The following is a 15,880-nucleotide window of genomic DNA, read 5'->3' as shown; positions in this document are numbered from 1 at the left end:
GGGCCTGAATCCCTACTCGACTCCCTGCATAATGCTGTGTGGGTCAGTCCCTTCCCCCTGTTGGGGGAAGCTTCTCCCTCTGTAAAGGGTGGAGAGGTTCAGGGAGGAAGATGAAGGAACAAGATTTCTTCCCAATTCTAGCAACACAGTCCCAGTGCTTATTCATGGCATCTAAATCACCTGTGACTCACTTACTTCCATAAGAAGGTACAAGCAGATGGTGTGCTCCTCATCAACTCATCACCATCCCTGGGTGCCTATCTAGATCAGCAAGGTAAAGCCCCAACACTGAAGTTGGTTTGGCCATTAAGATGGGTGGCCTAAGCATATTAAGGCCTGGGCTAGTTCGATTCAGAGGCAGGCGAAGAGCCCAGAAACCTTTATAAATGTGCCAATCTAGGCCAAGCACCTCTGAATTTACCAACCAAGAGCCCGGGCAATAGGCTAAACAGCAGAAGAACTCTCTGGGTGCTAAGGGCTAGACTAATGAACCTGGGCATCCTTCCAGCTCTTTAGTCTATTCATTCGACTCCCACCCTCTGGGAGAGGGTCTGCCAGCATCCACTTCCAAGCTTCCTTTTGCTGTCAAATCCTAAGTCTATGATTTTCAGAATATGAGTGGTGTCTACTTGAAAGTAAAATTTTTTTTTTTGGAGGGGAGAAGGGAAGGCAACTGGGGTTAAGTGACCCACCCAAGGTCATACAGCTAGTGTGTTGAGTGTCTGAGGCCGGATTTGAACTCAGGTCCTCTTGACTCCAGGGCTAGTGATCTACTCACTGCGCCACCTAGCTGCCTCTACTTGAAAGCAAATTTAATGCTTTTACCACTCTGACTTTTCTTGGAGAAAAAGTGAAATACATGGCTGTTAAAAAGCACCAAACTCAGTACAAACTGAGGTAATTTCCCTTCACCTCCTTTCACAGTTGCCTGGACTATAGGAAAACTGTCTCAGTTATTTGGGTAGCCTGTGACAACACAAACTTTCAGCTGAATAGACTTGTGACTCACCCCCCCTTACAGGTCCCCTGAATCTGAGCAATATTCAGGTGACTGTTCAAGTTTCTTGCCAGAGCTGTTGGAATAATGGGGAGAGGCTTCACAGGCGTACATCGAAAAGAATTGGCTGGAGCCACTGCTGCCCAGTGGAAGTCAAACTGCAGGTTGTCCAGGTGCTCCCTGGAGGTGACTCTTGCTCTCAAGGGGAGCAGCTTGCAGAACTCCAGAGATTCTTTGCTGCATAAATGGTGCTGCAGAGCCTAGGAAAAAGCACACCACTGTCAACATCAGCCCCAACAGCTGGGCACACTTAGGAGCTGCTCTCCCCTTTGGCTTTCAGCACAATCAAGAAACACGAAGGGATCTGGGCCCGCCACCTCTCAGTTCTGTCATTTCTTCCTCGTAATCAGGAGAGGAGGGACAAAAAATACTGCAGTTAACAAACACTACCCGCTCCTGTGCTGCCAGCCACCAGTGGGACATCTCCACCAGATATTCTATCATCACTTAGAAACCAACCTGTCTACATGGCCTTGTTCCACAGAGAATGGTCCCACTGTCTGTCCTCTGCACTAGTCAGGCCATACCTGGAGAATCAGGTTTAATCATGGACACCACATTTTAAATAAGACCAACATATTGGAAGGCATCCCCTGAATGGGGAAGGGTCTGGAGCTATTCCACCTGGAGAAGGACACAACATTTTTCAAGTAGCTGAGGGGTACTCAAGTGAAAATAAGTAAGACTTGCTCTGTGTGGTTCCCAAAGGCAGGAAGAAATAGGATCAATGGATACAAGTTACAGGGAAGCCAATTTTGGGTCAGTATAATAAATAATTGATGACCTAGTGGGGTCCCCATTAATAGAAATGTTCAAGCAGATTATTGGTCAGAGATGCTGCTGGGGAGATCCTTCCTTACACAGTACTGGAGATTGGACTTAACCTCTGGGCCTTATTCGCCACTTCCCAAATGTGCCTTCCATTCTTCTGGCTTTACAAGGTTACACAGACTGGAATGACAAAAGAACTAGGAGGATTAGCCCAATTCCACACATTAATTGAATGTGTTTATCAAGCTGAGATACAGAGACAAAAATGAAGCAGTGCCTGCCCTCAAGGAGCTTATACTCTGGGGGAAGGAGGAATAACACCACAAATACAAATAGAACCAGCAGGCTTACACAAAGTAATTTCCAGGAGGAAGGGAGGAGCTTCTCCTTACTAAGTTACTAAAGACTGAGAACACACATATTTTAAAAGGCAAATTCTTCACTCCACAAGAGTTTTCCTATGCCACAGTGGGGTGAATCCAACCAAGCCACCAAGGCTTTGGGGATGGATCAGAGACAGGCCATTTTTGTTGTCCCAGGGGCCATCTCCCTAAGGGCAGAGGCTCATCACCAAGACGGGGCCAAAACCACAGATCTCAGCCACAGTAACCCACAAAGACCATATGCTAAGTGAGAGAAGAGCTGCCATCTGTATCAGGGAAGGAGAAGCAACACTAGCGAAATCCTAGGTTCCATCTTGAGTTGAAAACGAAGGGTCTTGCTAGGAAGGACAAGGTCAAACTACTAAAAGAGCAGCTCTGTGTGCTAGAGAGGGCACACGGACAACTACCAATGTCTCAGAAACTTCCCTGGGCTCCAGGATGGGCATGGCAAGGATGGGGACAAGGAAAGCCCTGGTTCTTGTTTGAAATGGGAAGCCAGCCACCTGGCTGTCAATAACTCCAGTCCTCACCTCAAAGGGTTAAGCTCCCATGTTATTGTTCAGGGGTCAGAGGCCATGCTAAGTACTGGCCTTCCTCATCCTTACTCCCATGAATGCTCTAGAAAATGGTTTCTAGAACACAGTTTTTCAAAACTCTTCAACTATCAGGTATCTCTGGTTTTTTTCCCCCAATGAAAATAGATAATTTATTTGCTAGAAAGTTACTTAAGAAACCAAATTTAACCTCATTTTAAGTTGAACCAGATATGAGTTTGTCAGAGAGCTTGTTTTGGGTCCAGTTTCTATTTTGCTCCTTTCTCTCTCTTAATTGAGATCAATCATGTCATGAAGGGCCACTCACCTTGAAGACTGAGCTAAGGTCTTCAGCATCGCTGTGGATGATCGTGTCTGTGGGACAAAGTCCCTCTGTGTTAACTGTACACGGAATCACAAAGTCTCCAGGCAGAGGAGCAGTTGGGACTTTTCTGAGGCATCCAGGCACTTCTCGACCAGGATCAAAGCGGTCTATTTTCAGCTTTACACCTTCCTCACCTAAAGAATCCAAACATAAATATGCAAAATATGTGTTTACTGTGCTAATCCGAAGAAGTGCCGCCTCACCAGCAAGCATTTATTAAGCCCTACTACATACCAAGCACTGAGCTAAGTGCAAGGATACAAAGAAACAAAAACAGTCCCTGCTATCGAGGAGCTCCCAGTCCAACGAGGGAGACACCACTCGACCAGTTACATACAAACAAGACAGAGAAGGTACCTGGAAGGTGATGGGGGAAGGTACCAGTAACTAAGGGTGTGTGTGTGGGGGTGGGGTGGGGTGGACTCTTTCAGAAGGTCCGATCTCAGCTAAAATGGAAAGGAAGCCAGGAGGCAGAAATGAGGGAGAACTTTTCAGCTATGGGGGTCAGCCAAGGGGCCAGGAGACATGGAGCTGGAGGTGCAATGTATTCAAGGGACAGTGAAAAGGCCAGTGTTGGTGGGTTACAGAATACTGGGGAGAGGGGGTAAGGTGTAAGAACTTTGGAAAGGCAGGGGGTTGTTATGTCATCACACTACATCATGTCATGTTATATCTTTTTAAAATACAGACAGAAGACTTTCCAAGTGATGCTAAAGGTAGCAGGGAGTCCCTGGAGTTAACTGAGTAGGGTGCTTTAAGAAGATCATGTTGGCAGCTGAATGAAGGACCAAGTGGAATGTGGTGAGACTTGAGGCAAGGGATCTAGCAGCAGACTGCTGCCAGAGCCCAGGCAGTGGTGAAGGGCCACACCAGACAGAAGAAGACACATGAAATATTGGGAAGGCAGAAATGAAGGCCCTGGTGACAGGCTGGAGATGTGGTACGAGTGGGTATGAGGAGCTAAGAATTAGGACACTGAGGCCGGGAGCCTGGGTGATGAGGGGATGGATGCCCCAAACAGTGAAAACAAAGTCTGGGGGAAAGATAATGAATTCCATTTTGGACACGTTGAGTTGGAGATGTCTATGGGTCATCCAGTTTGAGATGCCCAATAGGCTAGTGCCGATGTAATAATGGAATTCAGGAGAGAGGCTGGGTCTGGATAAATCAATCTAAGCCTCAACAGGACTAGGATCATTGACTCCATGAGAGCTGATAAGATCCCCAATTAAGATACTCTAGGGCAAGAAGAGAAGGCTAAGGACAGACCCTTGGGGGTTTGTGAGCATGGTTTGGGTGAAGACCTAACAAAGGAGACTGAGAAGAAGAGGTCAGGCTGGGAGGAAGAGAACCTGCAGAGAGCAGCGTCACAAAACCCTGAGGGAAAAAAATACAGAGAAGATAATCAACAGTTTTAAAGCCTGCAGAGAGGTCAGTAAAGAGAAAGATTGAGAAAGGGCTATTAGATTTGGCAACTAAGGGATTACTGAAAACTGTGGAAAGAGTGTGGAAACATGTCAGAAGCTGCAGAGGGTTTAGCAGAGGATGAGGAGAGGGGAAGTAGAGTCACCTAGTATAGATGGTCTTCTCCAGGAAGGCAAGGTATGAGACAAGAGCCAGCGGGGATGATGGAGCAGGTGAGGTCTTTTTGAGGACTGGGGAGACATGGGCATGTTTGGAAGCAGCAGGAAAACAGCCCATAGTCAGGGAGACACTGAAGATAAGTGAGAGTGCAGATGAAAGGAGGGGCAATCTCCTGGAGAAATCAGAATGAAATGGGTCCTGAGTATCTGGGGAGGAGTTTGCTTTGGCAGGGAGAAGGCCACCTCGAGTAAGACAGGGATGAAGACGATAGCCAGAAAGGCATCTGAGTGATGAGGGGAGGAGGGGAAACAAGGGAGCTCACAGCAGGCAGCTGAGAGGCTGGGGAGGAAAGCCCTGGGAGGAGAGTCAATGAGGGGTGTGTAAAAGGATCCCTCACCACAGTAAGGGCCTGGTGAGATTACTTAACAGAAATCATAGCGGACCAGTTGGCACATTTTCGTGATTTTTTCCATCTCAACAGTAAACCAATAAGAGTCAAGGCAGGAGACGGCAAAGGTAATCCACATTTGGGACTCTGGGGCAGAGGACAGCAAAGCCGGACTGTTTCATCCCATGGTCAAGATGGGGAAGGGAGGAGAGTAGACCCAGAGTGGAAGAGATGACCTGGGAAAGGCCTGAGGGATGGAAGGCGTGGAGCTCCCAGTGAAGATGAGCACAGGGTTAGGGGTCACAAGGCAGAGGGGAAACTAGAATGATAAAAGATGAGGATAAGAGAGCTCAATCTCAGACTTCATGAATGTGGAAATGGAGCACTTGTCCATGACGGCAAATTCAAGGGCATGACCCTCTCTATGGGAGCTGAGGTGGAAAGCGGGTCATGAAGAATGAGAAAGTGGAAAAGCTGAGAAGTTAGCATGTTCGAGGGAGTATCTATAGGCGTGCTGAGGGCAAAAGACGGGAGGAGAGAAAGACTGTGATTGAGCCAGGATGTGCTGAGCTCAGCAGCACATCAAACCAGAATGAACCTTCCCCAGAGCCCATCAAAGACACCAGTCATAGCCCCAAATGCTGGATTGTTTTTAATGTATTACCTTCATCTATTAAGAGAGTCCCAAGCAAAAAACAGGACAAATTTGGGTCATTCTGCTTAGCATGACGATAAGCAAGCTGCAGGGCCTTTTCAGTCACCACAAGCTTTGGTTTCCTGTAAAATATTTAAATGCATTTGCCATCTTGATCTTTTGGTTTTGAATAAGATCTGCTATGTTAACTTCACAATCAGAAATGTATTTTCAGGCACTGTTAAGCCCAGATCTCCCCATGGTAGAAGGACCTTCACTTGACCTGGCTGCTCCCTTTAGCTCCACCATTACCGAGAGTCTTCTCTTGAAGACCAAAAATGGCCCTGTGGCCAAATCCAACCATTATGTTACCTCGTTGACCTTCCTGCTACATCTCAGGCAACACCACCTGCAACAGACATGACCTTGACTTTTCTCCTCCTACTCTTGCTCATGTGGCTTTCACTCTCCTTTCTCTGCTGATAATTTTCTAACTGCTACTTCCTGTCCCAAATCTCAAACAGCCTAGTTCATGCCTCTGCTTGGAAAGCTCACCTCAAATTCAACATACCAAACCCAATATTAAAGAATAAGATGCAAAAAAAGGTGGGGAGGTAGCCAAGTGGCACTGTGAATAGAGGGCCGCCATGGAGTCAGGAGGACCTGAGTTCAAATGCAGCCTCAGACACTTGACACTTACTAGCTGTGTGATCTTGGGCAAGTCACTTAACCCCAACTGCCTCACCAAAATATATATAGAATATATTAAAAACACCCCTCCCCTCTCACTCTACTCTGGACCACTCAGGCTCAAAATCTCATCTCAAGGCATTTCTTGGCTTCATTCCCCTCTAACACCACTTCTTCCTTCCCTTCTTTGCTGTCCCACATTGTCTCAACTCTGGGGCAGGTCTGATCAGCTCATGCCTAAATGACTCCAACCATCACCTGACCAGTTTCCTGCCATCCCCCAATCCACCCTGCCTACCCATTCCAGACCGGACAAACCTTCCTAACATTGATCGCTCACCACACCCCTGCACAAATCTTCCAGTGTCTTTCCATTTCATAAACTCAGTTCCCAAATCTAAGCTCCTCAGCCTAGCATACCCCTCCAGATCTTACGTAGGTTTCCACTAGGCCCGACCAAACACACCCCACCCCTTCCTTCCAAGTAGAGTGGTCTCCTCACTGCCCCAGGCTCACCATGCTTAGATTGTTCCACTTGCCAGAAATGCCCTCCCCTTCCTCTTTGCCTATCCCAATGCCATGTGCCATAAAGAGTTCGTTAAAATCCTATGGACTCTAAATCTCTCCCTTGGGGTCCTCACAGACACTCCTCTTTTCAGAAAGCCCACAGTCTGTACAAGCATGTTGAACCCATGACTGTGAGCTGTCGCCTTCCAGGAGGCTTTCATCTTCTCTCCTGCCCTAGCTTGGGTTCCTTGAGGGTAGGGAGTATGTGTTGTGCTCTTAGAGCCTCCACAGGGCCTAACACAGTACTAAAAGCCTAGCAGGGGCCTGAGAGACATAAGCCAAGCAGTAGAGACAACAGAAATGCTGTAGAGGTTTCTTAGAGGGGAAGACGACTGAATTCGTGGAAACTGAGCTGAGAACTTTGGAAACAGAGAAAGGGAGGAAGCTAAAGCAGTGGCCTGAGCATGCACCAGTTTTAGAAGGCCTCTTTGTCCTGGTTTGCTCCCAAGTACATTAAAGAGAACCAAAGGATAATATTTCATACCTGTAGTAACTGAGATGCAAATACTTGACATCTCCCATCGGGGTTGGATCCCAAAGCATGCTCTTGGAAGGAGGAAAGCTGAATGGTACCATTTTGCTTGAAGTAAACCTTTTAAGCAAAGTACAAATAAATGTAGATTTGGTTAAGACATCTTTTTAAATGCCCCTTTAATCTAAAGCAAAGAGGAATGAGCAGAAGAAATGTACTGGAATCCTTGATCTATAAGCAAGGACTAATTCTCGGACTGCTAAGATAACAGCTGATTAAACGACTTAAGTCCCCTAAGGTACAGCAGACTTGTAGTAGGCAGCTGGGTGGTACAGGGGATAAAGCACTAGGCCGGGAGTTATGAGTTCAAATGGCTGCGTAACCTTAGGCAAACCATGTAAGCTCTGTGTGCCTCAGTTTCCTCAACTGTAAAAGAGCAACAATAACTGCCTCTCTCTCCCAGGGTTGTTGTGTAGGTGCCTGGCACATAGTAAGCTCCTGACAAACGCCTATTCCTTTCCCTTCCCTTGTTTCTCTTCCCTAATAAGTATTTTTAAACAATGACAATCCTGAATTCCTTGAGAAACTCCTTCTCCCAGATGTCTCCCAGGAGGTGCAGAGGAGCACGGCGGGAGAGGGCCCACAGGGGCCAAGCCCAAGGTGGGAAGCCCAAGAAGAGCTGTCCCAACAGGACTGTTTGAACTAAAAACCCCACTCCAACAATTTAAAAAAGGCAAAACCCTCGAGGATAAAAACAAAGGGGGCAATTGCTGTGGACCAAGCCACGTTCACGTTTCAGGCTTTAACACATTTTTGGTTGAAGTGTCCTTTGCTAGCCCCCATACGAGCACTAATGCGGCTCAGCCTGAAGGACATTTTCCCATAGATCTCCTTTAAAAAGCCTCTTAACAAAAACCACACTACTCAGAGTTCAGGTGAGATAAAACTTCAGCTCACTGGTTGGCATCACAAAACAATAAGAGGTCAATGGGTGAAAACACGGAAAACCATAAGCAAGTTCTTCCATCTCCATTTTCAACACTGGGACATCAATAGAATGTTATAGGTTTCCTAATTCTTCTGCATCTCTGGTTCTCTTGCAGGGAGGCTTCCATAGGATTCCTAGCTAGAATCAAGGAACACAGCCATGGCAGGGCCATCAGAATCCATCCAGTTAAGGCCAAACCCAAAAAACACTCCCTACCCTAACACCTTGGGAGGCCATCTTCTATCTAGCCCACATTAGACCTCTCAAGGGACTGCAGCCTAGATATCATCTGGCCCAGTTTCCAGTTCTACAAATTAGCTGCTTGTGTTGGGTATAAACTGGGCTGCACAAAGATGCCCTTCCAAGAACATCTAATTAGGACTTTAATGAGGAAGATGGAGGTTGAGGGGAACAGAAGAAAATTGATCAGCCTTCTGGGGTCTTGTTTCAGCAACCTTACACCAAGAACATCTGGCACAAAGAGAATCCGAAGATAGAAACCAGCTGATCAGCCTGGTGCCCAACTATTCCCACATGCTGAGAAAATCAAGAGACAGGTGGCATGCCCCTCCCTCCCCTCCCATCCCATTGAAGGCTAACAGCAGAGTCCAGAAGGCCAGGGACCTCTGAAGGGTCCAGGGAGCCAAAGGTGGACTCAGGTCAAGAAATTCTCACAAAGAGGAGAGGGAAAAAAATTTTCTATGTATGGAAATAATTCTCTTTTATGAACACTGGGGGCTGAGCTATGACATGATTCAAAGTTTTTGAAGTGACAAGAACAATTTGTCTATATTTCCTTGATTTTCTCTTGGTTTAAATGGATAGAGATAGAGGCCACCTCAACCCAAGTAACAAACCCCTCCAGAAAAAGAAAGACTGAGCCAATCCCATCCCCATCACCAGAGGGAAGGGGCTAACTTCCCACAAGACAGAGAAAAAACCCCACCCCAGGCTAGACACAGGGAGAGCTTTCAAAAAGAAACCTTCCTAAACAAAGACAACCCCTTCCTCCTACCACTGAACTAAAGATACAAGGCCCAGAAACATAATGTCCCAAGAACTAGAACTCTCTCTGAGAACAGGCATTACCTGTCCCATGCTGCAGTTCCCAAACTTTAATTTCCCCAAATTCCTCCTATAAATTTCAGCGTCCCTCTAGGATGGGTCCAAAGAGATTCCTTGCCTGGTTCTACAAATCCAACCCTCCCCTTCATACTGCAGTCAGGGGGCGTCTCACTTCTCCCAGGACATACATTTCAGTGTTTTTGATTAGTATCACAGGGAGTATGAGGCTTGGCAAACTACACTGTGTCCTTCACCCCGCCACCAAAGGAATTTTTCTCCTTAAGGAAACCAGTTAGGGATGGTTCCCACAATACTTCTTCCTCTCCTCTCCTCCTAATCTTCAGTCTCTTCCTTCCTCTTGGCTCATTCCCTCCTGTCTACATAGATGCCCGGGCCTCCCTTACCTTGACAAAATTTCCAACTGACTCTACCATTCCTCTGAGCCACCATTCCATAATTCCCTTTCTGAACCAAATTCCTAGAAAAACTGTCTCCTCACATCGCCTCCAATTCCATTCCTCTCACTCACTTCTCAACCCCATGCAATGTAGCTTTCAACTTCATTAATCAAATGAAAGTGCTCTCACTAGAGTCACCATTGTCCTCTCAAATGGTAACTCCAATGGCCTTTTCTAAGCCCTCATTCTTTTTACTCCTTCTGTAGCATCTGACATTCCTGACCACCCTATCTTTGTAGACACTCAGTTTTTATGACACGGATCTCCCTTGGTTCTCCTACCACTCAATAGAGCCACTCCCTCTCAGCCTCCTTCCCTAGACTGCTCTTAACTGTAGATTTATGGGGTGTTTAGGGAGAAACGGCCCCTCTGGTTCCAGGGCTGCCAAGCCCTTTTCAGGGCGCTCGTCTACCTTTGGTGTCCACCTTTACCCAACTCTTAGCTGTGGCTCCAAAAAGCTGTAGTATGAGCAGTGACTACACCCCAGTAAAAGCACCGTGGCAGATGGGCTAAGCCAGGCTGAGAGTAACTGACGGGCCTCAAACCCATCCGTGAGTCAGGGGGCCGCCTACTCCAAGACTTTGTGAAGACTTTTCCTGGCAGAATGGGCAAATGAGGATAATTTGTTCCAATGGCTGTGAAGGCAGGTAAGCAGGTGCTGTGGAGTACCTGGAGCTGGGTCAGACACTGAAGACACCAATGTCATCCACTGCATCCTGGACCATCGTTAGCCGCCCTGACTTTTGTCCAGCCACTGGACTTCCATGACTCTGGTAGAAACTCTGTGCAAGTCATGTCATTGGTCCTCTTCTAAACCAGGGATGAACAACAGCCGTGGATACAATGCCAGGCTATATCCTGGCCCTTCTTCTCTATGTATATCCTCTCAGCTTCCATGGGTTTCATATTCAGACAACTACCAGATCTACATATCTTGCCTTCTCTCTCTTTTGAATTCCTGTTCCATAAGCTGGTAAACATCCCAAGAAGGGCAACCAAGATGGTAACTCCCCAACCAACTCCATATGCCCAGTGAAGTGAGCACAAGGAACACACAGGCTGAATTCAGGAGCAGGCTCAAGGGAAGCCCTATGCTATGAGTCGGCCCAAACCCTAGCCCTGACTCCAAAAACACAAGAAACTTTCCCAACCTAAGAGTAAGGCAAAGACATCCTGTCTACCCAATGTTGCTGGACCTAGTACTAGAAATGCCAGTGACGGTAATAAGACAAGAGGAAAAAAAAGACGGGCGCAAAGCAAGCAAAGAGGAAACCAAACAACCCTTATTGGAAGATGGTTTCTTGGTTTACTCCTGAAACCCCAGAAAAGGTGCAAGTGAATTAACTGACATACTTGATAGTGTTTGTAAAGTAGCAAGCTATAAAACAAATCTGGAAATCAACAATTCTTATATAGAGCAATAACTAAATTCAGGCGAACAGAAACGGAAGCATCACTCAAGATAATGACCAAACGATCACAATGTCTGGGAGCAACATGTACAGGGAGCACCACTGTGTCACATCAACATACCTGGGATTCATCTGGTGCCTTGGAAGAGCGTATGCAGGCTCCATGACAGGTCTGCCCACTAAGAAAAAAACAAAAATGGGGAAATGGGAGAAGCCATTTTAAAATCAATTTTCATTAAGGTATCTTAACATCTATTCTTCCCTCACCCATGAAACCATTATTTTGCTATAAAGCAAAGGATTTTTTTTTAAAGAATAAAAATCAGAATCAACCAATGAATCCCTTAAAGTCACCAATATATAGTGTTCTACACCCATGGAATAACCCTCTCTTTGAAGGAATGGGGGGAGGTTCTTTCTTACATAAGAGACACTATTTAAACCCTAACTGCCATCAACTAAAGAGAATTAGGAGCCAGATGTCCCAGAGAAGGTGTGATTATAAAGGCAACTTAGGGAAGTCTTGTTTTATAGCCGCACTTCATAGAATCATCTCAGGAACAGGAGCTTCCATGTGCTTTACACAGGGCTCTAAGATTTACATAACACTTTCCTCACAGCAAATTAGTGAGGTGGAGAGTGCATGTGTTAACCCCATTTTATAGGGTGAATCCACAGGACAAGACAGAATCCCCACTCTAAAAATGTCACCAACTAACACCAAGTTAAATACTTGAATACTAATTAACATAACCCCCAAATGAATCCACATGCCCAATGCAGCACAAGGTTATTCACAGGCTGAACTCAGGGGCAGGCTCTAGGGACACCCCATGGCACAGGTCAGCCCAAAACCCTCTGCCTCTCAGGATAAACTCCTCTTCATGTTCTTAACAGGCATCAAATACTTGTTATTGATTGACAGTAGACGGGCACAAAGAATCTGAGCCACTGCTCTGACCACAGAGTGTCAGGCAGATCACTTGCTGTCCTCGGTTAAAATAGAGATAAGCAATCCTGCTGGAAGGGGACTGGGATGTAGGTGCTATTGTTACTACCAGCACCGGAGGCTGCTCAGGTTGTGAGCTTCCAAAGGGCAATCAGGAAGGCTATGGTTGATCTGCATTAGGTCCTGGTCCAGCAGGAGAAGGTTATAAACAATACCTGTCCCCACTCCCACCCCAAGGATGAAGACTACACTGAAGAAGTCATCTCCTCAGTGTTTCTTATACCAATTTGGTCCCTGAAACTTCTTGAGCAGGGCAGTGACAGCCTGTCAGACATGAGCTTTAGGAATGTTACTGTAACAGCTCAGGGGCAGATGGACTGGGGAGATAGAGGCCCAGGTGAGAGGTATGAGGGTCTGAACCAGGGTCGTGCCTGAGGTAGTGAAGAGATAGAGAGAAATATTGGAGAGGTAGAATTAATATGACCTGATAACTGTCTAGATATGTGGGATGAGGAAGAGTAAAGAGTGAAGGATGGCTCCGAGGTGGAGAGTGTAGGGGACTGGCGGTACCCTGGACAGCATCCTAGCAAAGCTCAGAAGAGGAGTGTTTGGGGAGAAAGAAGATGGACTCTGTTTTGGACAGGATGAGTTTGAGATGGATAAAGGACATCCGGGGGAAATGTCCACCGGGCAGCTGGTGATGCAGGAGAGAAGAGAGGGAAAAGGTTGGATATAGAGATTTATGAATCACCTGCACAAATTATAACTGAACTCACAGGAACTGAGAAGATCACTGAGAGAAAGGGTGTGGAGAGAAAAGAGGATGGAGCCTCGGTGGGATAGGAAGGTGAAGATGAACCCCAAGAGGAGACAGAGAAGTGGCAGGGAGGGAAGAGGAGCAGGCTAATCCCTAGGATAAAGAACAGGGAAGCTAGAGGGAAGCTGCTCAGAGGGAGTTCCCTAACCAATTAATTGACACACATTTCTTTATCCCTTAAAGTTTTATAAAGGCTTTCCCCACAATCCAGTGGGAGAGATATGTAAAGTATTATCACTCTTCTTCCTCCCACCCCCTCTCCCATTTCACTACAGGCCTTATATGCCCCGTTGGGATTCACAAGATCATCCCCCCCCCTCCCCCGCCAACAGTGGGTAGACCCCTGGACTCTTCTCTCCCCCAGTGACCTCATCAGCTGTCAGAGCAAGCCCCCACTGCAATAACCTGCTGGTTGTTTTCCCTCCAAGTCCTTCCCCACTCCAGTCCATCCTCCAGTCCATGGCTCAAGTCTGACCATATCGTCCCCCATACTCAGTAAGTTCCAGAGACTCCCTATCAGTTCCAGGATCAAATAAATACAAAATCTTCTATTTGGAGTTCAGAGCCCTTCAAACCTATCCCCCTCCCCTCCCCGTCCGGTCTTCTGCCGTGCTGGGACACTGGCCTCACCATGCTCAAGCTCCCAACTCCGCGCCTTTGCCCCGGCCGTCCCCCATGCCTAGACAGCTCTCCCTCATCTCTGCCTGGGGCTTCCCCGGATTTCCTCCCAGATGATGGCCCATTTATGCCGTATAGACCAGGCGGCCAGCCGGCCGTCTCCGCCTGGCCCCGTCCCCCACTTAGACGGGGAGCCCCCGGAGAGCAGTAGTCCTGTGTCTGCTTTTCCTGGTATCCTCAGCCCGAGCCAGGGCCAAGTGGTGGATTGGATCAAGACTCACGCGAGCCCCTCCTTTCCCCGGGGCCGTCGCCGCTTACCTCCGAGCTGAGCGCCTCCGGCCAGCCACCAGGGGCTCCGCGCCGTACCTCGGTTTGCCCCTTGGTCTGCAGGGCCCCTCCTCCCGGCGCCCCCGGCTCGCCTGGCGGCCGCTGGATCACCCAGCGGCGGCTGGGGCCCGGCTTCAACCCGTTGGCTCGGCGGGAACCGAAGCGGCAAAGCGAGACCAAGCCGGGCGGGAGCGGACACAGCCGGAATCCCGCCCGACACTAACACGGCGTCGGAGGCGAAGGGCGGGGCCCCCAGAGGGCCGACCAATCAACGCTAGAGACCGTCCCACCCCCGGCCAATGGAGAGCCGTCGCAGCGACCGCTCGGCCCGCGCTCCCAGACTGAGCCCTTCTCTCCCCACCCAGCCCCGCCCCCCTGGCTGTCTCTCCGGGGAGGTCCCGCCCCCGCGCGAGGAGGCATTTTAAACTCTCGGCTTTTGCCAACGGTCGGGGACGTTTTGCGCGTGTGCAGAAGGAGTAGAAGGGAGGAAACGCAAAGAAAGCCGGAAGTTCAAGCCAGCTTGGGTGTTGCCTGGGAAACGGCGTCTGCGTTCCGAACCGTCCCAACATTCCAAAGGGGGCGGGCACTCTTCGGCGCAGGCGCAGGCTATTCCCAAGGGCGGGAAGTCTGCGTTCCCAGATTTCCTTACAATGAATGTCTCCAGTACTTTATGTATCGTATCACGGCAAGACTAACCAAGCGCTTTAAGTTCTTTGTCTATTTTTGTCCCCTCTGCACCCCCCTTTTAAAAAAAAGCTTTGTATGATGAGCCATGGAGGACTGAGAGGAGCTGGTGGGAATGGGCAAATAAGTTCAGTCATTATCATCCAACAAGCATGGTTTAAGCTCCTACTGCATGCTAGGTGGCGCAGTGGATAGAGCGCTGGGCTTGGAAAGAGGAAGACTCATCTTCCTGAGTCCAAATTTGACCTGCCCAAATGGGGTCAGGAGGAGTTGAACCAGTCACCTGGACTTGGGCAAGTCACTTGGGCTCCGTGTCATCTGTAAAATGACCATAAAATAGGCTATTACACCTCCTTGTAGTGAGGATAAAATGAACTAATACTTGACCCTCATCTGGGGCTTTCTTGGCAGGGATAGGTTTGCCATTTCGTTCTCCGGTTCATTTGACCGAAGAGGAAACTGAGAGGGGTCTAATTCTATCTTAGGGTTATATATCTATCTTTGGGTTATATCTCTATCTTTGGGTTATATCAAGGACAGTCATTGGTCCTACAGGCAATTTAGAGATGTTTCCAGTAAACTGAATTTGACCTCAACCACCAAAAAGTCCAGGGTTTAATGAATGAATCGAGGCTAGGCAGAGAGCCCAACCTCTGCCTAAGGTTTGGGGAATTTTCCTAACTGGTGAAGGTTTGGGGTGATCGTAAATTCTCATCTAAAACGGAGGTCAGCAAACTACTTCCCCGGCCAAATCCAGCCTGCTGCTTGCTTTTATATGGGCCATGAGATAAGAATGAATTTTACATTTTTAAACACAATGAAACTTTATTTTAAAAAGGAAAAACCCATTCCTAGCTCTTGGGGCAGCATGAAAGTAGGCAGGTGGTAGTTTGTCTACCCCTAATCTAATATAAACTCCCTAAATTAACTGAACAATAGGGTACCAAGTAAATTTTAGGGCCATTATACTTCCCCCAACCTTAAAACAAACTAATTGTAGTTAACGGGTTGTTACAAATTGAGGGCTTGTCTGTGATAAAATTTTCCTTACCTCTATTTTGTAGTTTCAATGTGCTGAAATTTTAAATTACTATGACA

At 47.7% G+C, this 15,880-nt stretch overlaps 1 protein-coding gene across 1 annotated transcript in view; it reads right to left on the bottom strand.

Moving 5' to 3' along the window:
- STIL (STIL centriolar assembly protein) overlaps positions 1–14,114 on the bottom strand; it is a 49,072-nt gene extending 34,958 nt beyond the window's left edge. The window contains exons 1-6 of the mRNA XM_036753386.1: positions 14,090–14,114; positions 11,509–11,566; positions 7,477–7,584; positions 5,766–5,878; positions 3,073–3,263; positions 1,010–1,257 (exon numbers count right to left, since the gene is read on the bottom strand). Coding sequence (XP_036609281.1) covers positions 1,010–1,257; positions 3,073–3,263; positions 5,766–5,878; positions 7,477–7,584; positions 11,509–11,552 — 704 coding nt within the window. The 5' untranslated portion in view covers positions 11,553–11,566; positions 14,090–14,114. The remainder of the gene's footprint in view (positions 1–1,009; positions 1,258–3,072; positions 3,264–5,765; positions 5,879–7,476; positions 7,585–11,508; positions 11,567–14,089) is intronic.
- Positions 14,115–15,880: the final 1,766 nt, after the last annotated feature.

This window comes from Trichosurus vulpecula, chromosome 4 (assembly GCF_011100635.1).
Source record: "Trichosurus vulpecula isolate mTriVul1 chromosome 4, mTriVul1.pri, whole genome shotgun sequence".
NCBI classification, from domain to species: domain Eukaryota; kingdom Metazoa; phylum Chordata; class Mammalia; order Diprotodontia; family Phalangeridae; genus Trichosurus; species Trichosurus vulpecula.
This window is presented reverse-complemented; position numbering and strand designations above follow the sequence as displayed.